This window comes from Electrophorus electricus, chromosome 11, assembly GCF_041902795.1.
Source record: "Electrophorus electricus isolate QZ-2024a chromosome 11, ASM4190279v1, whole genome shotgun sequence".
Classification (NCBI taxonomy): Eukaryota; Metazoa; Chordata; class Actinopteri; order Gymnotiformes; family Gymnotidae; genus Electrophorus; species Electrophorus electricus.
The window spans coordinates 25,432,081-25,457,027 of NC_137507.1; the positions used below are offsets into that span (position 1 = coordinate 25,432,081).

The window sequence follows — 24,947 nt, forward strand, 5'->3', positions numbered from 1 at the left end:
AAGATGTAATCATGTAGGTGCCTATCCTGCAATGTAAGCAAAAGAGAAACCAAAAGAAGTCTTGCTGTTTGCCATTTCTCATATCAAGGTATTTTACATGTAGTGCACACTGTTGCCAAGCAGAAATGAAGTTAGGAAACAAAGGAAAAACTGATCTGTGCTCAGAACCTTTGAACTTTCCGATGGGGTGATTGTTGATTTAAACTTCTACTGAGTAGATTTGACAATAAACTGGTTTCACCTCCTAGAACCTCAGAAGCACCTGACTTGCACATCTGATAAGAGCTGGGAGATCATTTGGCTAGCACAGCAAAAAAAGTACCCTTGCCCATAGTGTTATAAGAAAAAAAAAAACCCTGCAAATTGCAGTCTAGCCTATTGCCATAGTCAAATTATTGCTCTATGTGCATATAATTATATATATATATATATATCACACATACATACACACACAAAGAAAGACTATAACAAGATTTTCACGTATGTGCTATACTGCAGACAAACAGCCTAATGAATCAGGCCTATTCTAATAAAGAATTTTATTTATTTTTTTTGTTTTAAATAGGCCAACAAACCATACAAATACATCCAGGTCAGTAAAATGATCAGCCACATACCCACATGTGCATATCAGCATCGAGACTTAAGGTTGTAAACCGTCTTCAAAAACAGAATTGAAAGACTGCTTTCATTGCTGTTCATGGGTATTTCAGTTGTTGCGACACCCCACCCCTTTGTTTGGTTTATCCTGAGTCACTTAAAATGAGCTCACATTTAAATAATTCAAATGTTCAATGCTGATGTAGTTAAAAGCCCTCTCTGGTCTACAAACGCTCAAAGGCATGAAACAAGCTGCAGGGTTTGATGCCAATACTGCTGTCATTTTACTGAGCAAAAAAAATATCCAAAAGCAAACACTATCATTCATAAGTCCAGGTGAATTACCCAAAACAGCCCAAACTGAAGAAATGTATGCCACAATCAAAAGAAACAAAACTATGAATAAAATCTAGAAGCTGATGAAAATAAATTCATATAAGAGGACGATACAATATTGGCATTGCAAAAACAACTCTTAGCTCAATGGAATAAGACAACAACCAGTGAACACCCTCTTTCCCAGAAGATTGCATGGTTCCCATGCTTACTTGATAGGATACATTCTGTTTCAGGACATAAAAGTAGTACATGATTAAAATAATATGAAGTGTACACACCATCAGCTTAACATAATGTGTGGAATTTCACAAACTGATAGGGGGTTCAGTCCTTGAGTGTCTGCAGGGTACACCCTCCCCCACCACCATTACACCCACCCACACTCACACTGTAGTCCTACTCAAGAAAACAAACAAAAGATTAAACATCCCTTCAACATCCAGAACTCTGCCAAGTCTTTGTGTGTGAAGCGAATGCTTCTACGCGTGAAACAAGTCCGTTGAGACCAGCCATAGGCCAGCGTTTCCCGCTGTGTGATTTGGGCGACCCGGCCGCCACACCTTCCAACATGTCCCCTGCCCTGGTACGTTGGATCCTGCTCATTAACAATTATATGAATAGTCAATAAGCTGAATCGGATGCAACAGAGCAACACAAACACTAAAGGCCAGTTTCTCCAGACCAAGTTTACCCTAAGTCTATATTAAAAGGCATTTCCAGTAGCGAGTCACCATTGGCACTACAATTTAGTATAAGACTAGGCTTAATCTATGTCCAGGAAACCAGCCTTGAATGTGGTTCATGGACACTCCCAGACCACAAAAAATGTTTTTCAGACGTCTTAACCTGGAGCACAAGAAAAATACATTTTATTGCTGAACTGATCAGACTTGCAAATGCTCCTTAAATTAAAAAAAAAAAAAAAAAAACTGTGCCAGGAGAAAACTGTGGATTAAGTGACTAGAACTACATAACTCAGAAGAGAAGACAGCAACAATGAACTAGGCATGACCAAAGAAACACATGCAATATGGCAAGAGAAAGCACACTCACTCAGTCAGTCAAGAATTAACCATTACATAGTCAACCACTCCATCATTCGTTTGACAAAGCAAAGTTGCATGGATCTTTAGCATAAAAAAAAAAAAGAAAAAAAAAAAAAAGAAAAAGAAAGAAAATGTTAGACTGAATAAAAAGTTTGGTTGGGGGCAGGGCTAAAGGAAAAATATTCAGCAAGAGTGTGAGAACCCAAAACAACCAAGATCAGAGTGAGAACAGAATGCTTTCATTTCCCATTTTAAAAATAAAACCAAAAGAAAATGAACTTAAAAATATGAATTTATAGTTCTTTTAAAGGGCAAAAAAAAAAAAACAACAACTATCCAAGTGAAAGTGAATACAAGGTGCATGCGACAGCTTTCCAAGTGAAGACGATGATGGTGATGAAGAGGACGACGGCAGTGGTGTCTGCGTCATGATTCCTCGTTTCCTGAGTCGTCTTCATCATAGCAACAGTCCTCATCATTATCATCTTCCAAGTCCTCGTCGTCATAGTAATCGTCATAGAACAGGTCAGAGCCCTCGTCGGTGGCAGGTGCACGTGTGCGCACGCAGTATTCGGCCAGTGTGGTGGGCACTTTAACGCCATCCCTTTCTGCCTCAGCTTTGGTGGCCAAAACCTGCTTCCTGCAAAACACACACACACACACGCACACACACACACACACACACACACACACACACACACACACACACACACACACTTCAGAAACCTGCAAGGGAGTGGGTTTTTCCTGTGTTTGGTTTGTCTACTCAGGGTTTTCTAGTTCTTCTATTCATTTCCTCTTTCAATGGCATCTTAATGTTCTCTCATGCAACTCATTACACACACAAATTTATTAATGATGTCAGGCTTTAGCATGTCTGGACAGGCAAAGTAATGAAAGCATAAGGAAATCAGGTAAAGCAAGCTCTCCCAGGTCAAAGACAAGTACCAACCTCAGTTTCAACACGACACAGTACATTGTCATGAAAAGATAAACTCTCAGTTTCAGTTTTCTGACCACAAGAGGGCAGCCATATTCAAACACATTTAAGCAGTTTCTCTCAAGTTTAGCTGAAGTTTTAATGGTGGTGTTGTGTGCATGTTACATACCACATTCTTGGAAACTCTTTTAGATGTCTTTGTAAGAATAGTACCTTGTATTTTGTTTTGTGGTTCATAATCTGATTAGACACACTGTGTTAGTCAACCACTAAATGCAGCCAATTAGCTCAGACTGCTGGTTCACAGTACCATTTATTCAAGGAAGATGTCTTTAATGAATGTTAGATAACCTATGTCAGCATGGCCATTATGTTAATCAAAGACAATGTGTCTGCATAATTTCCATTAACGGTCATCTAATTGTTCTGTATCGCTTAAAAGAGGCAATAAATTGTGCCAAAAAATGACTAATTACACAGCAACTTCTGTGTAACCTGTGGCTGGAAAGCAAAAAGGTGCAAGTCTAACCGAATGATCTCAGCGTATTCCCGATCTTTCCCTTTGCTGTCCCTCCACTTGCGGTACATGACTGAGGCATCCACGTTAGCAGGAGAGAAGGTGTTTGGCTCATTCAGCAATGAGATGACACTCAGGAGAATAGTTCTGAAACACACACACACCCCAATATTTACAATAAAGCATTACAAAATGGATCTACATAATACTGAAGACCTGACTGGACACAGATTTCCTGGAATGCAACAATGCTATGTTTTCAGTGCTGTCCACTTACTTGAACTTTTTGCATGTAGAGGTAATATGAGGGCAGTGCTAAGGAAAGTGAGGATTTCTGTAACTTGAAATCCAAAAGATGGCTGACATCAGAGAAGAAAAAAAAAAAAATGTGTGCGACTTCTTTCAGATCTCTGTTGTATTCCCAGGACCCGATGCTGGTTCCTCACTCATATTCACACACACACATATATATATATATATATATATATATATATATATATATATATATATAAGAACCTCAACACTTTGACAGGTGCTCTTTAAAAATGTACACACAGCTGGATGGATGGATAGGCACGCATACACAGATGGATGAACATGCAAACACAACAAATGGCAACTTGGAGAATATGAGGCTTTCCTCTGAAATGCTGAGACTTGTGAAACTCAATATATATTTAAAAAAAAACAAAAAAACAAAAAAAACACAGTAACAATGCAAGCACACAAAGCCTGAAATGAAAACGCATGAATGCGCGCACACACAAATAAACCACCCAACATCTAGGACAGGAAAGACTTGTTAGATACTTCCTATGTTACAGAACTATTCTATACAGAACATTCTATTCTACCCCCACAGACTGAACATGAATTAGGGAACTATGAACAAGGACAGACGCAGAACCAGCTGCACTGGTGATAGAACAAAGTGATGTCAAACAACACAAAACAAAATGAAGGCTATAGAAGAGAGTGTATATAGAACGTAGAGAGAATGCTTGGAATAGAAGGTCATGACACTCAGTGGGCAATACACACAGAGGGAGACAGAACAGGTCAGGGAGGGGGGCAGGCAAAGAAAAGCAAAGCATCATGGGGGCTGCATGAGAACATTTCTTCACCTGACATTCTGCGTAGGGTTCCATCTCTCCGAGGGTAGCTCTCCACTCTGTGGGTCATCGACTGGGGGGTGGAGGATGGAGATGCACACGTCCCCGTTCTGCAGGACAAACATGAGCAACATGCATTCACTCACAAGTCTTGACCGTTACGCCCGTCACAAGGGGAGTAAAGCATTATGCACACGACAGTAAGACACTGACCCGACAAAGGCCCACGCAAGAAACACAAATTACATGGGGACAATGGAACACAATTTGAAAGTCCTGCGCAGAGCTTCATTTTGCAATGGTGACAACATGGTAACCTCCGGGAGCCTATCCAAGTCACGCAACAGCTTTTGTGACCGTTTCTGCCTGTTGTTTTTAATCATTGTGATGGACTGGTCCCTGGCATACAGTCCTCTGTTGAGGGGGCTTTTATTTGAGAAGTGGTGGGAAGGGTGTTAACAGGAGCAATGCACAGTATAATTTTGACCATTTTCTTAGAGATCCTCGTCTGGCTTTCGAAAGGAGACGAATCTAGATGACGTCCGTCTCAGAAGTGACGGGTGGCTTCAGCCAAAGTGCACAAATGCTGTGAATGTTGCATATTTCACATTACTCCGAAGGCTCAGAAACCCCCAATAAATTCCCAGCCTCGGATTCTGTGCATTTCAACTGCTGTTCCCAAAGTTTATTTTCAACAAGCAATGGGCCTTACATTAAACACTGTCTGTTATTCGCGTAATTCCACATAAACAACTTGTGATTAACAAGAACACTAAAATAAGATGCCATTTCACATTATTTAAACAGTCTTTTATTTATAATCATACCTGGGTCTGGGTATTATTAATGTATTGGTTGTTAAACCTTACTGTAATACTGGCTTTTGGAATGATACCAAAGAAGGATACAATATACAGATGAGCTCTAACACATAGTATGCTTTGAGCATATTGACCAGTCTAAAGAAAAGTATTCTGTGGGTGTTTTATAAATCACAGCATCTAAACGATCCAACTGGTCTCAACTTTCAACAAAATAACACAAGATGACCTTTAGACCTAGTCACACCAAGGGTTCTCTTAATATACTAAAAGGAATGTTGCTATAGACAACACCAGATTCGCAATACAGTACACAGTCCATATTTTGCAGGCCTGGTTGTTATTCCAAGTAGCGCTTACACATGGCAGCATGAGAAGACAAAGCCACCCCCTTACCTCATAGATGTTGGGGTGCCACATCTTGGTGAGGAATCTGAAGGCAGGGGGAGAGTAGGGGTAGTCCACGGGGAACTTGATACGTGCCTGGAGCCAAGAGAAACAGACCAAGTTCAGATTAGAACAAACAAGTGACCCAGAGAATTAAACAGATAAGGAACGCACCTCGGGCAACTCTTTCCCCTTTTCCTCCCTCTCCCCATACCCAATCAAGACCGATTTTACGCTCCATGCTGACAGACAACCCAGCTGAATGCTCTTGTGAAGTCTGCTCACTCACTGAGTGAAGCAATGGGGAGACGCTGGGACAGCTGCTGATAATTGGACTGGACGTGCATTAGAACTTATGGAAATAAGGCAGACAGTCCAACGGGGGTGGGGGGAACACAAATATAAAACAAAAGCGAATCAGCTACGAGTTCTAAAAAAAGGAAATGAGCTAGTCAATGCCCGCACATTTCAGGCACCATGACAACTAAGTTAATCCGTCATAAGAGTTACACACAATAGTAAACTAGTCTTTAGAAATAAAATGCAGACAATATTAAGTAACTCACTAATTAAGTTGGTAAATCAGTAGAAATAAATGAGTGCTAAAAAATAAAGTAGATTTTTTTTTAAACTTGATTATATGGAATCCTTAAAACAAACATGAATGTTCTTGTTAAAACAATTTTTAAAAAAGAAATTCCACTGTCTCGTTGCTGAGGTGTCCATCAAAGTGCAGTTGGTTATGATAAGCCTTGTGAATAGTGGGAAGCAGCACTACTGGTTCTCGTGCTGTGCCCCAGAGGCCTTGAGCACTGGTTCACACAGAGAGGGGGAGTAGTTCTCACTCCCAGTTCACCGTCACTGTTCAAGTCTGAACACAGCCAGGCACAGCAGAAGGCCATGACGCCACAGTATCTGCCAAACCCATGGAGCTCGACCAGTATAAACAAAAGCAAGGACCAAACTTTCGTCAACATGTCCTAGTTTTAAAAATCCCTGCATTACAAACTACTCAATTCTGCCATTATAGTCCGCAGCCAGATGTAGCTCTGGTAATTATATTTCCATTGGAAAAGCAGGGGTAAAACAATGAAGCTATTCTTTTGGGTGCTTGTCCATATTCCTTGGACTGAGAGAACCAAAACTTGGGTCAATTTCACATATACCTCCTTCTGTATGCCACTTATCACATTATAAAAGCAACAGTGAAATCAGAACAGAAGAGCTACCACAACGCAGAGACACATCTAACATCATCTAAATATCATCTACCTACTATATGGATACATTTTAAAGTCATTTCTTTAAAGAGATTTTAGTGTGATTGTGTGTTAAATGTTTGCTAACTAAAATTGATCAAAATACCATTAGGCTTCTCACAGCTTTTAAAAGCAAAATCCTGAAACCTCTTAGGACAGTCAGTATAAAATGTAAGGACTGTTCCTTCTTAGACGTTTAACACTGTTGTGGTATAGAAAAGCACGTACAGAGAGATACATGACGCCAGAGATACATTACACCATGGTGTGTTATCTTATGGGTGCATTGTTGATTGAGGGCAGGAACAAAGAAACAAATAAGTGGCTAGCGAGGTAGCTTGCCATCTATGCTCCTAAAACATTCCTGGTTGACAAAGATCATATTTCTAAAAGGCCAAGTAACTCGTACGACTAAACCCACTTATTCGTGCTTGTTAGTAAAGTTGGTTGTTTTTAAAAAGGTGAAACATTTTGGATTTTCAATATACTGTAAAAAGTACTGTAACGGCTAGCTATCAAATTAAGTCGCTGAGGACTTCACACTATGTGGGCAACCATGTAGCTAGCTAGCTATTTATCTAGCTAGCTAGCTAGCGTTAGCTGTGTTGGCTATATCAGACTAAATATAGGCTAAAGCAATGGATTGCTTCCTGCTAAATATAGCTGGCTAAATGGTCAACAGCGGAAATCATACATTTGACGAATAAGAATACATCACAATATACCATCTCACATGAACATACCTTGAAATAACCCCCTTCGTAGAGCGTATTTGGGGGTCCAAAAATGGCTACTTCCCAGTTGTATAAATCTGCTTCGTCCACCAGTGTAATCTTGAAACCTTCAACTGGTTCTTCTTGAAGACTTTTCATTTCAAGCATTAGCGCTTTTTGTGAACTTGCAACGTGAGAATTACTATGCTGAGCCATTTATGAGAGAATTCGACGATCAAAACAAATTTGTAAAAATGACTGGCTGTCTTATGCCAGCTAACCCAAAACTAAGCTAGCAACTTGGCTAGCTGGCTTTGTGTGATTACTCGCTAGCTTTGCCAGCTACACAAAAACGTCTTTTGTTTGTTTGGAGTTCCCTACGAGTATCTTAGCCAGATTGCCAACAAGATAAATTTGACGTCTAAATCCCCTTAAAATGTTTCCGCACAATTAACTAACTATTATGATATTTAACTATAACATTATAGACTTTTATTCTTCGTCCTCACAAATAACAAGGTCAGTTACGAAATTTACAGGTAAACTAGCTAGCTAGCTAACCTAGCTATCAAAACGAATCCGATTTGTTTTCGTAGCAAAGCTAGCCACAAAGCTAGCTAAATAATCCAGTTCGTAACGATGTTATCTTTACAAGATAGCAAACGCTGTCTTTTGTTCGTTCCTTAAAAAGTGTAAAATTCTGCCAAAATCCACACCCCTAAACAAAGTTTAAAGCAACTTGCTCTAAGGAGAAATTTGAGTAAACAACTAAATTTGTTGAGTGCCTCTTCGCAGTTGGCCGATTCGGTAGACTAACCGATGGTTTTTCCTGTGTTCCGCTTGTCAATATAAATGACAGTGCACTGTGGGTATTGAAGTTCATAAGGCCATATAGCCTCACCATTTATACATTTAAAAATATTTAGGAAAATAAATATTTCTATAGACTATTATTAAATATTCGATGAGTCATTACATTAATCACACCCATTGCCTTGTGACGGAATGTGGTCCTTGCATCTTGTTTTATAAGAAAACAAGCAGGTGTATCTTGGACTGCCTAAAATGTTTGAATAAGGCAAGTAAATAAGGAATTACAAGACTCTAAGTAGGATGACACAAATGCATGTATAATCCTCTCTGTGTTCTGAAAGGGCATGGCACATCTCATTTTAGAAATATTTCTTAATTTCTAAAAGACAACTGCAGTTTTTTTTTTTTTTTAAAGGCTTACTGAGAATCAAACACAACACACCTTTCTTGGTGTGCTAAGACCAAGAACTACCTGCAAATCTCTAGAAAAAAAAGAGAGCCAAAGAAAAGAAGACATCCAGTCCTTAATAGCTATAATACACTCATTTATATCTACTCAATCTACTCAAGTCGTTGTATTTCAAAAGAGGTTAGGGTTAGGGTTAGGGTTAGGGTTAGTGCTATCTGCAAAAAATGTAAAACAAATAATAAAACATTAAATCTAAAAGCCAAGGGAAGCATATAAAACAGCAAAATAGTGCCAAGTATTAAATGATTTTAAGAAAAATGGCAGGGAGGATGTCTTCAGGACTAGAAGAGGGTTCAGAATACCACATGTTTTCCTTCAACGCCATCATAGAAGTAAACTGCCAAAATTTCAAAGTTCAATCTAAGAGGAAGAATCATAGCTTTAATGTTAGTAGCTTTGTCAAAAAAATAAATAAATAAAAATAAATAAATAAAACTGATATATCTGATGCTAATCTGAGATTGAAGATAAATGGCTAAAATGAACACCAGTCGAAGCAGACTATCAAGACCAGGTAAAGTACCTGAAAGGCTGCTGGGAGATGTGAATGCAGCACTGTGTACGATCCCTACTGTGACCATCACTGAGACCAACCAGCTGGTATATGCCACAGCAACAGTGGTACTTGAGATGCTTGGCTACAAACTGAACATCATCAAGGAGCAGCATCTTCCATGGAGGAGGCGTTTCGAGGCCAAGATCAGGGTAACAACAGAGAAGTTAGCCAGCTATCAGAACTGAGGAAAGGCATAGTGAAGGTCCCGGGAAGTACGGCAAGCTGTCCATACCTGAGGCCTTGGAGACTGCCAAGCAAAGATTACCAGCTCTGCCTGCCAACCTGAAGAGGTACACAAGAGAAGTAGAAACCAGGAGAATAAACTGGATGCTCTCCAACAAGCCATCCAAAGTGTACTCTCAGTGACAGGATTACAGGATGAGAACAGTCCCACCAAAGCTGGAGACAGTGCAATACCAAAAGTAAAGCATATGGGAGAAGGAGGCATCATACAACAACAATGCCCAGTGGCTATTGAACCCGAGAGCAGACCACAGCAACCTCCCTGAACAGGATCCAGTAAGTATCACGCTAGCAGATGTCCAAGAAAGGGTCTCAAGTATGAAGAGCCAAATAGCTCCAGGCCCTGACATGGTGCATTCCTACTGGCTGAAGAAGCTCACTGCACTCCATAAGTGCCTGGAAGCACAAATGAACCAGCATCTAATGGATGGAACCCACCCTGAAAGTTTAACTGAAGGCTGGACAGTCCTGATTTTGAAGGACCCCCAAAAAGGGGCAGTTCCGAGATCCTGCCTCTGTACAACATGGAAGAACCTATCAGACATCAATGTATCTAAGATGAGTAGACACATGGCTCAATACATGAGCAGGGCCCAGAGAGACATTAGCAAAAACATCAGAGGAGCCAAGCACCAGCTGTTGTTGGATAAAACAGTAATTTGAGACTGTAAGACCAGTCAAACCAATACCTGGATTGACTAAAAGAATTATTTAATGTCACACACTTGGGTCCTTGAAAGCATGAGGATCTATAATATGAACAGGACTGTAAGAACCTTTGTCAAGAACTCAGTGGAGCTGTGGAAGACCACTCTACAGGCCCTAGAGTGTGGGATTTACCAAGGAGATTCCTTGTGAAATCATCACCAAGAGTGGCTACAGAATGGAGAAACTATCAAGCACTTTCTCCGCAAGCTGTATGCCAGAAGTGAACAAGACACTTACTCACTTATCCAATCTCAATAGGATATACAGCAATGACATCATTTGGGCTGGATAAGTGTGGTTGAATAGTTACAAGGAGAGGGAAGATAGCTAGAACTGAGGGGATCGTACTACGAGAAGGTAGCATAACAGATGCTGAAAGCAAGTAACTTGGAATCATAGAGGCAAATGGGAATCACGAGGAGGCCACAAGGAAAGCAGCTACAGCCAAATACCTAAAAAGAATGAGGCTATTCCTGAGAAGTCAGCTGAATGGGAAGAACAGGAGCTGAGTTGTCAACATCTAAGCTCAACCAGTCATCGGATGTCCCGCTAGCATGATAAGATGGCCAAAGGATGAGATAGAAGCTACTGACATCAGGACAAAGAAAATCCTCACAATACATGGAGGGTTTCTTCCCAAATCCAGTACTCTGAGACTGTACACTGAGCGGAAGGAGGGGGGCCAAGGATTAGTAAGCATCAGAGCTATCTAAGATGAAACAACAAAGATCCAGGAGTATGTCAGTAAGATGGCCCCAAGTGATGGCTTAGTGAATACCTCAGATGGCAGACACTCAAGGAGGAACAGGAACCATCTAATATACTATAACCAGCTAATATTTTATGCAGGACACTCACGCTGCCAGGCCTCTGGTAGATGACCCAAACTGGAAGGAAAAAGACCATAGGGAATTTAAAAAATAATAATAATTTAATTACAGATATTTCGCTTTCTTCTGTCTGCTCACTGCATTCCTCATTCAACCAAGGAGAAAATTTAGCAGCTGAATCCTCATAAAAGACCATATCTGTTTATTTGTTTGCATATTTGTTTAGGGTTAACAATAGGAAAACTCAATAATACAAAAACAAATAACACATTTGTGATCAGACACAAATAAGTCCATGACTTGATGAATTATGAGAAAGCCCCAAAGTAAAAATCAAATCCAGTGCATGAGCATGGTTGTGAATAGGCCCAGAAACATGCGGCAAAACAACAGTAACCAAAACTTTGCTTTGTTCACTAAATAGTGAACTACTTTGGAGGTTCTGCCATCTTGTAGTGGGGTCCATAGTGTGGGATATCCAGTGCACTATAACAATCTCACAATGCACCGCAATAAGGAGTGTACAAATGGTATACCCTTGTGCAGTAGGAATAGCTATTATTCACTGCTTGGTTGCCTTTAAGATTTATGGATAGCTTCTCTGTTTTTACATTATTTCAGGGTCTGATTAAGACATGGCGAACATGCATAGCATGTTGCAAGACTTGTTACAGTGGCCTGTGATATGACGTTCAGGTTAGTTGACAACCTGCTGTCGCACAGTAATGAGCCAACATGCATAAAGTTGTGTCTGAAATCGATCATTACCTTGACGAATTCTCTTACCTATAATAGTCTAGAGAATAGTGAGTAGGGCTCAATTTTGGACAGAGCTTAAAATTTCAATTGTTTGACTGTAAACATGTCAGAAACATTTAAAATAAATGTATATTAAAATCATTCTGATAACACCTAACCTTTGGCTAAAATGAGCTCACTCTGGAAAGTATAATAGTGGTGTTGCAGTAGCTTTGGACTGCAGTTAATTAAGTAGAGTTATAGCTAGAGATATATACAATATTTAGCGTAATATAGGTAGACCGCTCATTTAGTTAACTGACGTTTCTACACTCATGTTCCAACTGTCTTATGACACGTACCGCAAATTGGAATTTACCCCAAAATGACTCACCTGTGTAGCTTTTTTAAAATGTATTTTCCGTTATTTTTTAGACCCCTGTATATTAAGTCTAAAATATGAATGTTTGACACTTAATTGGTTACTTCATGAAAGATTGTACAAATAACGTCTTTCAACTCCAGGTTATAGTGAGCTGTACGATGGCTTTTATTATGGAAAATGTGAGTTTTCGGTGTCTTAGATATGAAGTGTCAGACTTCACTTAGGTGCTACCTTGTCATTTAATGATAGCAAAATAGCTACTGTGTTATTTATTTCAAGATGGCTTTAGGGATGCGACTCAGATATCTGGATACGTTTTTAGTGTTTTCGTACATGTAGGTACCAGGAGTCCGAACAGAGCAACTAGTTGTTGGTGAGTTAAGGTAAAATTCTTGATTTGAAAGGTCAGCTAGTGCCGAGTTTGCCAGCTCGTAGCCATACAATTAATTTTAGCTTGCCGATCTAGCTAGCTAGCTAGCACCATTAGCAACTGTCATATAGCTTGCTAGCTAACCTATTATTGCTGTCTAGCTAGTTAGCTAATTAATTTGAGGACATTGTCGTGTACAACACACGCTGATCGCCTTAGTTAACTAATTAGCAAACTTTACATCTAAAAATAAAGAAGAAGAATTTCTTCTTTAACTTGGGCAATAACAAAACGTTTAGCTACATTTTTAGCTAGCTGACGACCCTAAACTAACTGGCTATTTGGGTAATTTGTTAAATTCGAAGTTGCTTATTAGTCTTACGTCGTACAATCAGCGTTAACTAGATAGATTTTTGTGAATATTGGAATGGTAAACCTAACGTAGCTAATAATCGTGTAGCATTAACCATCAAATCGGTAGCCGAGCACTCTGGGTGTATCTAGAAAGCTACGCTGGCTTGGTTAGCTGTTTGCATGATGCGAGACGAAATCCTCAGCGTAATTAACCTAGTTGGCCTAACCTAGGTTAACAAACCCAGCTACCTTTCACCTGACCCGCATCGCTCCCGGTTTAGTGACTAAAATATACACGTCAAGACAGCTTACTGTCTTTTTCCCTCTTTGATGTGTAGCTAGCTATTCTTCTTTAAGTCGATTGCTAAAACGAGAGTAAAACTTGGGACACATTATATATGGTCGTTTGGTTATGAAATTCGTTGTCATTGTAGTTTTGTTGCTTTATGTCCGTATTAAGTGGCCCTTCTTTTCAGTCTCTCCCAGGTGTTAATCGTCTTAGCGGCCTAAGATGAACGGTTTATCTGTTAGCGAGTTGTGCGGCCTGTTTTGCTGTCCTCCTTGTCCGAGCCGGATCGCGGCGAAGCTGGCCTTCCTGCCTCCGGAGCCTACGTATACCCTGCTACCGGACCTGGACTCGACCCCTGCTGTTACTTCAAACTTGGGGACCTCAGGGCTGCGTTCCAGACTACGCGGGGGAGCGGTGGGGGGTTTCGGAGACCGAGGCGGGGAAGGCCGGTGGAAGCTGCATCTATCGGAACGAGCCGAGTTCCAGTATTCCCAAAGGGAACTTGATGGAACAGAAGTTTTCCTCACTCGCTCTAGCCGTGGAAACAAAGTGGGATGCATGTACATCCACTGTGCCCCAACAGCGAGGTAGAATGTAGTTTTTGTGCTTGTTGTTTGTGTATATACTTGTGACTGTGTCTATGTGTGTGATCACATTGTGCTATGACATGGTTGTATGGCATGTTCCAACTAGTGTGCACATGTAAAGCAAACCCCCCTGTCAAGTTTCATGAAGGACAGTAATAACCTTTAAATTTTTCCATTTTAGTCATTCCTGTTCCTAGCTGCACTCAGCGTTGCCATCCCTTTGTGCATGTGTTGTGAGGCTTCTGTCCTGATGTCCATCCCTGCAGGTTTACTGTGCTGTTCTCCCACGGCAATGCAGTGGACCTTGGTCAGATGAGCAGCTTCTATATTGGCCTGGGCACACGCATCAATTGCAACATCTTCTCCTATGACTACTCCGGCTATGGGGCCAGCACGGGGAAGCCTTCCGAGAAGAACCTCTATGCCGACATAGACGCTGCCTGGCACGCGCTTCGCACAAGGTGAGCGTAGGTTCATCCAGAACATGCAAATCCACATACAGAGAGGATTTGAAGAGGACTGCCACTCTCTGTTGAGGGCAGTAGGCTTTTGTTTTAGTGTTTTGGTCTAGTAAAGCTAACCACTGAGTTTGTCAGCGCAGTTCTTTCTAATGATGCCATGCCAACATACTAGGATCCTCTGTGGAGCATTGATACTGAGATCACAGTAGTGGGAAGCTTATCAAAGATCCATTGCCATATGTAGCTTGTAAGGTGCTTATTGCTACTGAAGTAGAAATTCACACATCCTGTTCCAACCTTTACGCACTTGGTTAAAAAGGTACTCGGGTTTTCTCAAATGAGCGAAAATTGTTTTCCTTTGCGGGCTCTACTAAGATCTTCCATAAATTATGGATCCCTTATTTGGAATGTATAAAACAGCTGAACAACTTGTGTCCTTAGTTGACCTTGTTCTACAAATTGATAGCATCTGCAGTACTCGCCTCTGGAAACGGTCATGCTTCTTTTTTTTTTTTCTTCTTTTTTTTTTTAAATTTTCTTAATTTGAATATAGAACCAAAAATTGTCAATTTGTGAATGTCAGATTTTTGTTTTTTGCCATTTTATGCTTGCGTGGGCCTCTTGTCAGACAGATATTCACATTATTCAGATTCAGGGAAAGTCTTATGTTTACCATGGAATCAATGCAGGTTAACCTAGCTGTACTGAATCATAATTGCACAGCCGCCTACGACAGGATCTGAAGCACGAGCAAGCTTGAGAACCTAAACAGTGTGGACCTTGAGATCGAACTGAGCATGACCTCTACAAAGCCGCCCACTGTTTCCATGGCAAACACTCAATATAAGCCATTAGTTCACAGCTGGTGGGATGCTTGTGTTTTGTTTGTTTTTTTTTTTACATTAATTCCTCATTAAGGATTTCTGTTTTTTTAATTAACCTCCAGATATGGCATCAGCCCTGAGAATATAATCCTGTATGGGCAGAGCATTGGCACGGTGCCCACAGTGGATCTTGCATCACGGTATGAGTGTGCTGCTGTGGTCCTTCACTCGCCGCTCACCTCTGGTATGAGGGTGGCCTTCCCTGACACCAAGAAGACCTACTGCTTTGATGCCTTCCCCAAGTGAGTGAGGGGTGGGGATGTTCAGTTAAAAATGTACTCAAAAGACTATCTACATTTCTGAACAGTTAAATGCAGCATTCGTGTGATGTTGGCATCATTATCAATTAATCCATTAAAGGATTTTTGATTGGCTGCTTAATATAAGAGCAAAAAAAAAGTCAGTTTCTCTTCCTCTTTTTGCCTTTCCCTCCGCCGCCTTCTGTTCCTCTCAGCATCGAGAAGGTCTCGAAGATCACGTCGCCCGTGCTGATCATCCACGGCACAGAGGACGAGGTGATCGACTTCTCGCATGGCCTGGCGCTGTTTGAGCGCTGCCCCAAGGCGGTGGAGCCACTGTGGGTGGAGGGTGCGGGCCACAACGACATCGAGCTCTACAGCCAGTACCTCGAGCGCCTGCGCCGGTTCATAGGCCAGGAACTGGCCACTCAGTATGCCTGAGGCTCCCGCCGAGGGCCTTCCATCACCCGGGAGGCCAAGGAAGCCACGAGACACGTGACCGGTGCCGTCCGAGCTGAGGTCAGGCGAAGCCCTAACAGCCGTGTCATTTTCAGGGCCTGTGTCGCCTGACTTCTCCTGCCTGAGGTGTGGGGAAAATTAAACGTGGACACCTCAATGTTTTTACAGAGCTTTTTATCAACAAGACAGCAAAATACAGAATCTCTGTGCTAATGGAGAAGGCAGGGGAGTCTAATACTAGCTTGCGCACTGACCCATAGTGAACGCATTGGCTTCTGTTCCTGCCGATTCAGGCATCTGCTAAAAGACGTGGTCTTCAGAGACGTTCGCTAGACCTTTTATGGGTTGGTTTTTTTCTTCTTCTATGAGCAGTATCCTGGGTGTGGAAAGCATACAATTTTTCTTGTTCGCAGGACTACCAGTGCAACGGTTTTTGCTTTTTTGTTTTTCCCCTGCCTTCCCTGCACATGTGTACATGTGCTCTCTGCTGGGCAGATTAGGTATGGTGTGTTTTGTTACTTTCTTTTTTTTTTTTTTTTTTTAAGTGTGTGTGGTTGCCTGTACCCCTGGAGACCATTATATATATGTTGAGTTATTAAGGCCTGTACCATTTGAAAAAGCAAAATGCAATGCTTTTGTCCTCTGTTACTGCCATTTCTTTCAGCCCTCCTCCAAGTTCACATGGTCAGCATTTGGAGCATGACCGGTCACGCCAGCTTGTGTGTAATGTGCCAATTCCACCTGCCCCGTTTGTCCAAGCATTTGGTGACATTGATTACTCCCCACACACACAGGCTCACTACGACTTGTGTTTAATCTGGCAAGCAATATTGCTTTGATCACTGTGAATATTGGAGCAAAAAGATTTAGATTAAACAGTCACCTGGTTCCCTATGTTTAGAAACCGGAACCATCCTGCAGCTCGGTGATTGTAGGCATAGCACAAGTTCTGCTCCTGTTGGGAAGGACGGACCCGAACAAGATGTTTGTTTTCTTCTGTGAAGGTTCCGCTCCAGTCCAGCTTTTTTTACAGCCACGTTCCCATTTTACCTCACGTACATCAAAATATAATACAACGTCAAATGCCATTTCTCCTCAACTGTGCTCCTGCCTGTCACAGCTGTGCTAGATGTCACTGTCTCACTGTGACATCCCAACATCAGAGGGCACGACACATCACTTTACACACACTATCCATACACCCCCCTCTCTCTCTCTCTCTCTCTCTCTCTCTCTCTGTGTATACACACACTATCCATACACCTCTCTCTCTCTCTCTCTGTGTATACACACACTATCCATACACCTCTCTCTCTCTCTCTCTCTCTCTCTCTGTGTACACACACACACACTATCCATACACCCCTCTCTCTCTCTCTGTGTACACACACACACACCATCAGTACACCCCTCTCTCTCTCTGTGTACACACACACACACTATCCGTACACCTCACTCACTCAGACCCAGGATTGACTTTTCCTGGTCTTTTCAGCCTGGGGCTCATAAAGGCTGTCCCTGTGACCTCTAAGTGTGTGTCTATTGATTAATAAGAGATGCTGTTTGGAGTATAAAAGCATGCTAAAATACAAAAATGCATTGGCAATTTGTAAGATACCCCTTATCCTTCTGGTATTTCTTATTGTGGGAAGGTTTGTATATTAAGCTATTTATTATATTAATATCTCTTGCAAAACACTCGATGTGCTAGATATGCTTTAACATGTTGTACGAATACTATTATGAACTTGCAGATCTATTTTTCTAAGAGGTTTAGTGATATTTGCTATACTGTTAAAGCCTTTGTCTAAACCAGAACCATTTTTAAAGGGGCAAGGTGTTTGAGTGCTTGAACAGGCTCCTTCAGCCTGAAGATGCTCCCCCATTAAAACTGCAGGCTGAATAAGGAAACCATCCCTTATGGCTTGAGGGAGACGAGAGGAGCGTCAGGTCCAAATCCCACTATCCCTCTCCTGAACTAAAAAGCAACAGTATTGATGATAAACTGCTATGGGGTGTACATGTAAAACTCAAATTTGTAGGGTGCTGGGGGACTTTCTAAAATCACAGTGCAGTACAAATTTCAATGATAAATGATTTGTTAAAACTGGTTGTTGAGGCCATTAAAAGGTGGTGATTGTTGTTCATGATCTTGTGCTATGTTCTACTAGTCCTATCTCCTCCCTTCCACATCTATACTTGACCAAATGGCAACCTATGGTGCAGATGTGTAAAACAAAATGTAAACAACAAAATCCTCTTAATTAAACTGATAGATGTATTAATCATGTTTCTATGTGTAGCTGCATATATGGATGATATGATTTTCTCTTTATGATGTAAGGACCTTAAAGTATGTTGGTTTTATCTACACTTTTCTTAGCTGAAGGATGTATGTGCTGTATTGTAATTGACAAATAAAGGAATGGTTCTGTTAGAACTATGCTTGTTGGTCATTTTGATTTTATGAAGTTTTTTTTTTACTAAACTTGCTACAGTATTTTTTTCAGTTATATGCACTAGTATGTATACAAGCAACGTTCATAAGGTATGAGATCAAATAATTCAATGCCACTACGTAATTTAGTGTCAGTGAACAGGCACTAGAGGGCGATCATGCTTCACGACTAAACGAAATGTCGCAGGGACCATATAAATGGTGGTTAAAATAACTTTAATTGTGCGTTTCCATTTTAAGGCAAGTGTCCAACTTCTGGTCTTGGAGATTTGCCACCCTGCCGAAGTTAGTTCTAAACTAATCTAACCTGACATCTTAATCAAGACTTTCAATAACATTTTAATATTAGAACTAAGCGTGTCGTAATTAATCTTTGCGGGACCGAAATACCGGGGGATTGACGGCATTATTTTAAAGTTACAAGCTCGGTTCACGCAAATAGACCTAGTCGCTAAATATAACAATAAAATAGTAGTACTATGAAGCGCTAAGAGGTCAAAATAAGTTTTCTTGATGAGTGCGATACGGTGCATGTTCCAAAATCTACAGTTTGGTCTCAGCAAGTGGCAACAAATTTCGTATATCGTGGACTTAATATGAGATCTGTTTAGCTAGACACTTGCTGTGACACTCTGTGCCAGCAGGGATAATAGAGAGTAATCGATCACGTCAGGCTGATATCAAAGCGGACAGAATGCCGTCGAACGAGCACAGCAATGGGGGTGATAATTTTGTGTCAAAATACTCTTTAATGCCAAGACGGCTGTCACGAAGGAAAGTAGTTCGTTTATAGTATTATAACGTAAATGACTGTTCATGTGTTGCGCCGCTCGTACACGTTTTCTGGGCTCTACCAGTGGTCGGGCTTCCCTGCTTTAACGCACCTGGCACGGCTGGATGAGTGGAATCGGGTATTACGGCGGAGCGGGAGCAAAACCCACAGACGAAACTTGTGAAGAATTGACTACAGATAGGCCCGATTTCCTAAACTATCAGATAGGCCCGAGTCCCAGTTACTGTGGTTTTACATCAACTGCTCATTTATCCAAGGTTGTAAATTGGACAGGTATTCCGTCTGTAGAGCTCTTTCAAATGAGCAATTTTGGTTCGGTTGTTTCTGTCAAGAGAAGTCAAAACTGATGCTGGAGATTAACCATCTTGTGGTTAACAAGACGATGTACAATTAGCACAGGCCTTCTGCAGGAAAGGGATGAGGTCTGCGGTGAGCGATCTCACAGGCTTGGCTCCCAGCTCACACGGGCCCCTGGCTGATTTAACACCGTCCTCGGTTCAATATGTACATGTCAGAGTCTGCCACTATTTCCTGGTTTAAATTACAACGCTGCTGCACCTTTGGGTTGAAAATATCAGCCGTAATCGTTTCCTGATGCGCATCTCCGCGACAGCAGGCAAAAAAAGGAGTGGAGAGAGGGTGAGGGGAACCTGCCCGACTGGAATATAACGGCGTATCCACGGAGGATCTCTCTCTCTCTCTCGCTCGCTCTCTCGCTCTCTCTCTCGCTCTCACTCTGATCACAAGTTCTCTGTAGTTTACAGGATATGGAGGTTTCCGTCCTCAAAGTTTCAGCCTTTGATCTTTCTAGTCCATTTTCTGCCATATATATTGCAAATGGTTTTTATGACTATTATTATGATTGTTCTTAAGAGTTTCGAGTGGACTATGAAACCTCTCAGATGTGCTTACGGTGACATGAATTAGGGGAATTTTTTTTAATCTAATAAGATATGCTAATATGATGTTTTAATCGGCCACAGCAGTTCTTTGGAATGGTAATGTGTAGGTTTTGCAGGCTGCTGGAGCTGTCATTTCGAGTCTGGCTTGGACCACACGAACGGCATATTTCACGAGAGTATCAGTTTTTAGTTGAAACTGTATCTTACATGGCTTGATACTGAATCACAAGAGAACCCATCTGTTAAATCTGTGCTGTATTAACCCTGAATTCACGGTGCTAGCCTATGTGAATTTGTGTATGAGCCAGAAAGGGAAAGGTTAATTATGTCATATGGTATATTAAGATAAAATACCAAGAATTTAAATTGAAATAATATAGGTTATGGCGCATTACCTCTACTCTAAAATCGTTGTTTTCATTAATGCACAAAAAACGGGCGTTGGTTGGAATAAATAAGAAAAAAATTATTTTAGTTAAGTTATTTTCAAGTCAGAGTGAGATATAAGCCCCAGAGTATCTCTCCGTCATGACCCGTCTGTTACGCTAGGAGAACATCACTGCTTCATTGATTAGCTGGCTCAAGTCCAGGATTTTTCCTGGCCATTCTTGCCGGGGCTGGCTTGTTCTCGTCCAGATCACCAGAGCATTGTAAAAGTAATTCTAATCGGTGCACCGTAACAAATTGTCAGCTTTTTGTTCGTTTGTTTGTGTTTGTCTTGTTTTCACGAAGAATGAAAAAATTGTTTTCCCCACAAATAACTCACAATAATAAATTACTTGTCCTCTAGCGTACTTATGCTGTTGATATAGAATTTTAATGATTCCTGCTAGAGTGGTCAGTGGTTCATTTTTAAATAACAATAATCTAAAATTTAGCATCTCTTCCTCTCGCTCACACACACACACACACACACACACACACACACACACACGAGGAAAGAGAGAGAGAGAGAGAGAGAGAGAGAGAGAGAGAGAGAGAGAGAGAGAGAGAGAGAGAGAGAGAGAGAGAGAGAGAGAGAGCGCTTCATTTTCGTCGGACTGCGCCTCGGAGGGCATTGATACAGCGTCGCGTTCCAGCCTGTGACCGAAGCAAACCGTTAATGATCTTTCTTTACACGAAGTGTACCGTTATCGAAGAAATCTGCTTATGAATGGGAACATGTTCGGAAATACGTGTTAAGCGAATTGACGCGCTGGTTTGGGCAAGAGGCGAAGGACCAGCTGAAGCGGTCTCGCTTCTCTCACTAAGAAAAAACGTATGATGACCATGGCCATCGGTGATAACTAGCTTTGCACTTCAAACCATTCCAGATTTGTAAAGACAGGAAGAAAAGGAAAAGAGTTGTTTTTTTTTTCCTACAGGAAGAGAATGACACATCTTTTAACTGATTTTGCGGTATTGCGCCGCGGTTCAACAACGGGCTGCTTTTGACTGGTCGTTCTGGATCCGTTCCACGGCAGCTGCCTCCGTTACTGAGCCACACCTAGCGTAACATCTCCGCCGTTCTCACCGTGTCTGCACGGGGTAGCCGACAAATACCGCCTCCGTTACCCAGGGCGGCAGCGCCATGTGCCGTGCTCATGTAATGTACTGAAAGAGACGTTGTGTCTCGTTACCGGGAGCGCATTCTGAGCTACAGGATTCACTGCGCTAAACGCTCCCCCGTCGCCCGAAGGATGTCACACCGGGGCGTATGATCGGAGTGCAAAAGATTCGGGTGACAAGGGAGAACTGTATTAATTCACCCGGAGGCGAGCCGGTCTCCCCTTGCATTGTTCTTGGCTAGACCTCGGGTTTTATTCCTACATCATCCCACACCACCAAGACGCGCGCCAGCTCGAATTGACGACATCAAAGTTAGCAGGTGAGAAAATGGGGCCGAATTTAGGAGACAGGTTTGTCTACTGCGCAGGTTTGCTCCGCGCCAGCCATGGCCCTCTTTCTTACAACGAAGTGCGCCCTGCCAGCGGGCCACCTTTGGCAGAAGCGCAGTAACTCTGCGTTTTCTCTACTAGGAGTTGCCGATGGCGACGCGAAAGATCCATATTGCAAAACACTTTCGTTAGCAATTCACTCACGTGCAGCGCTTGGCCTGTCCTGTAGTCGGAGGGAACAAGTCCGCGCGTTTGGTTGGTATTTTTTTCCTTTTCTCGCGTGCCTTTACAGTTTTGAGCCGCTGTTGGATCGCTTCCAGGATACTGGATACTGGATATAATATTAAAGCTTAATACTTAGTACGCTAGCGTTATGTAAACTACATTTGGAATGTCAATAATGGACTGTTGACATAAGCTAAACAATCCATAGGAAGATTGAGGTATACTTAACCACAGACGCGGACAGGCAGTAATGAAAGATAGAGGCCTATTTGTTCAAACAAAAGACAAATTATTTTATTAATATGCAAATATCATTTTCACCTCTACCTGTAGGGTTTTGTTTTTGTTTTGTTTGCTTGTGTTGTTTTTGTAAGGGGGGGGGGGGGGGGCTCGCTCATATTGATTCTAAACTCCAGTAATGGATTCAATATTGCTATTGAGAAGCATGGTGGATGAAATCAAAGTTCCATGACAAAGATTTACAAATCTTTCCAGCATGTTGTGCATCATTGTGTTCTTTCGGCCCTGCATTAATGTCTTAACATGAACATGTCGGCTGTTTCAAGTTTAAGGGAGGTGTTGTGTCAACTCATGCAGCCCTGTACCGATATGGTTTACCCTGACACTCTGTCCTTAGTCTTTTCATTGGAACTTTACCCTTTTTCTCTCCCTCTCTATCTATCTCTTTTTTAATGTCTAATAGCATTCATGGCCATTAGAAGTCAGTGAAGTTCAAAAAGATCAAAGCACTTCAACGAGTAACTAAGGAACTGAGACAGAGCAAGTGAAAGATTAAAAATGAGGAAAAAAAAGAGATGTGGAGAGAAAGCCTGTTTCTCCCAACAGAAAAGCACTGGCTCAGTGTGAAACAGCGAAGAGGAGTGTCTCCTCTCTTATCGATACTGTCAATCAGCCCTCCTCTGGGACTAAGCTGACTCATCAGACACTAAGAGTCCAGGCCAGAGCCTGCCTTCTTCACCTGCCCAGCACCACTTCTAACATTCGAAGCATTCACAGTCAACCTCCGGCCTGCCCACATTTACAGCCAGACCTCTGATAGTCTGGGAAATTAGGGTTGATTCCGGCTGCAGACGATTGTGTGGACGACTGATCGCAATGTTTGCTGTTCATTCGTGTTGTGACTGTTCTGCATCTCATGCTGAGAGAAGGAGTCCCAGGAGGCTCATGTGTTGGGAAGGCTGTCTGGTGGGCAAGGCTGTCTGGTTGGGAACACTGTCTGGTTTGGAAAGCTGTCTGGTTCAGAAGGCTGTCTGGTTGGGAACACTGTCTGGTTTGGAAGGTTGTCTGGTAGAAAGGTTGAAAGTCACTTTTAATAATAAATCACAGAGAACATGTTACGTAATTCAGCTGAAAAGCTGAATCTTTAAAGGTTCATTTGACTTGTGAAGTGACTCACTCCATCATGACATGCGAGATCAACCATTTGAATGAAACCGTTGCTAATTATGAAAGAGGAGGCCAGTGTATTTGGAATACGGTTCATTATATATCAGTTCTCCAATGAAATTGACAGTTTTGTCTACTGCAATGCAGAATGTGTCTAGTTTATGCAGTTTAGTGTGTGTCAAACTGCTGGGTAGAGACAGGCTGCCTGTTTGCTATTAGAGCAGGTGTGTGACTAAGGAGAGAACGTTAAGACCAGGGAATCAGCTGAATATTTTAGTCTTCTTCTAACACAGCTGAGTCTGTGTGTGTGTGTGTGTGTGTGTGTGTGTGTGTTGGGGGTGGGGGGGGGGGAGAGCAGAAGAGACCTAATGTGTTTATGTGAGAAGAGATATAGACATTCAGATGGTCCATGTGTATGCGTAAGTAAGAGAGAGGAGAGAGGAGTGTGTGAGAGCAAATGTGTTTGTGAGGTTGAGAGAGTACTGTGTAAATGTGTGTTATATGAGTGATGTTTATAATACTGTGTGTGAGTGTGAAAGAGAGAGAGAGGTTAAGAGTTGTGTGTGCATGTTTGAGAGAGAAAGGTTGAGAGTGATGTGCGTGAGAGAGAAATAGGTTTAGAGTGGTGTGTTTGCGTTAGAGAGAGAGGCTGAGAGTGTTGTATGTGTGAGTGAGTGTGTGTATGTGTGTATATGTGTTAGAAAGAGAGAGAGGTTAAGAATGATGTGTGTATGTGTGTTAGAAAGGGTGAGAGTGGTGTGTTTGTGTTAGAGAGAGGTTGAGAGTGTTTGTGTGTGTGTGTGTGTGTGTGTGTGTGTGTGTATGTGAGTGTGAGTGTGTGTGTGTGCGTGCCTTAGAGAGAGGTTGAGAGCAGTGTGTGTTCGAGAAGGAGGCTGAGGGAAGGAGCAGGCCAGACTCAGAGGCCCTGCTCGTGAATGGCCTCCCTGTTATCGCCCCTGCACACACAGGCGGCAGCACCACGGCCTGTTCGTGCAGGTGCTGCCTCCTCTGCTCAAAAATAGCAGGTGTCTCGCAGGGATAATACACCCACACCTCATCCTCGTCCAGCCCGCTCTACCTCCCCCTGGCTGGCTCCCCCTGCAGTGGCGGATCCTCAGCGGGTGCCCATCCCTGAGGGCCCCTCGCTACTCCCCAGGGTCCTGTAG

The 24,947-nt window shown here is 42.0% G+C and overlaps 3 protein-coding genes across 4 annotated transcripts in view; 2 read left to right on the forward strand and 1 right to left on the reverse strand.

Moving 5' to 3' along the window:
- Positions 1 to 522: 522 nt before the first annotated feature.
- cdc34b (cell division cycle 34 homolog (S. cerevisiae) b) lies at positions 523 to 8,558 on the reverse strand. Its single transcript, XM_027025058.3, has 5 exons — positions 7,765 to 8,558; positions 5,772 to 5,858; positions 4,567 to 4,664; positions 3,455 to 3,589; positions 523 to 2,625 (listed from the first exon to the last, which is right to left on the reverse strand). Exons 1-5 carry the CDS (start codon positions 7,948 to 7,950, stop codon positions 2,412 to 2,414), a joined length of 720 nt encoding a protein of 239 aa, XP_026880859.1. The 5' UTR covers positions 7,951 to 8,558; the 3' UTR covers positions 523 to 2,411.
- A 4,135-nt stretch (positions 8,559 to 12,693) lies between these two features.
- abhd17aa (abhydrolase domain containing 17A, depalmitoylase a) lies at positions 12,694 to 18,559 on the forward strand. Of its 2 annotated transcripts, none has more exons than XM_027025042.3 (5): positions 12,694 to 12,849; positions 13,677 to 14,076; positions 14,343 to 14,537; positions 15,484 to 15,663; positions 15,876 to 18,559. In XM_027025042.3, exons 2-5 carry the CDS (start codon positions 13,712 to 13,714, stop codon positions 16,099 to 16,101), a joined length of 966 nt encoding a protein of 321 aa, XP_026880843.1. In that variant the 5' UTR covers positions 12,694 to 12,849; positions 13,677 to 13,711; the 3' UTR covers positions 16,102 to 18,559. The 2 variants fall into 2 exon arrangements, with proteins under 2 accessions (XP_026880843.1, XP_035383641.1); XM_035527748.2 differs by having other exon boundaries at positions 12,696 to 12,859.
- A 2,738-nt stretch (positions 18,560 to 21,297) lies between these two features.
- The window catches only part of sema6ba (sema domain, transmembrane domain (TM), and cytoplasmic domain, (semaphorin) 6Ba), an 80,658-nt gene continuing 77,008 nt past the window's right edge, over positions 21,298 to 24,947 (forward strand). The window contains exon 1 of the mRNA XM_027025064.3: positions 21,298 to 22,139. The gene's annotated coding sequence lies outside the window, so the exon portion shown is untranslated. The remainder of the gene's footprint in view (positions 22,140 to 24,947) is intronic.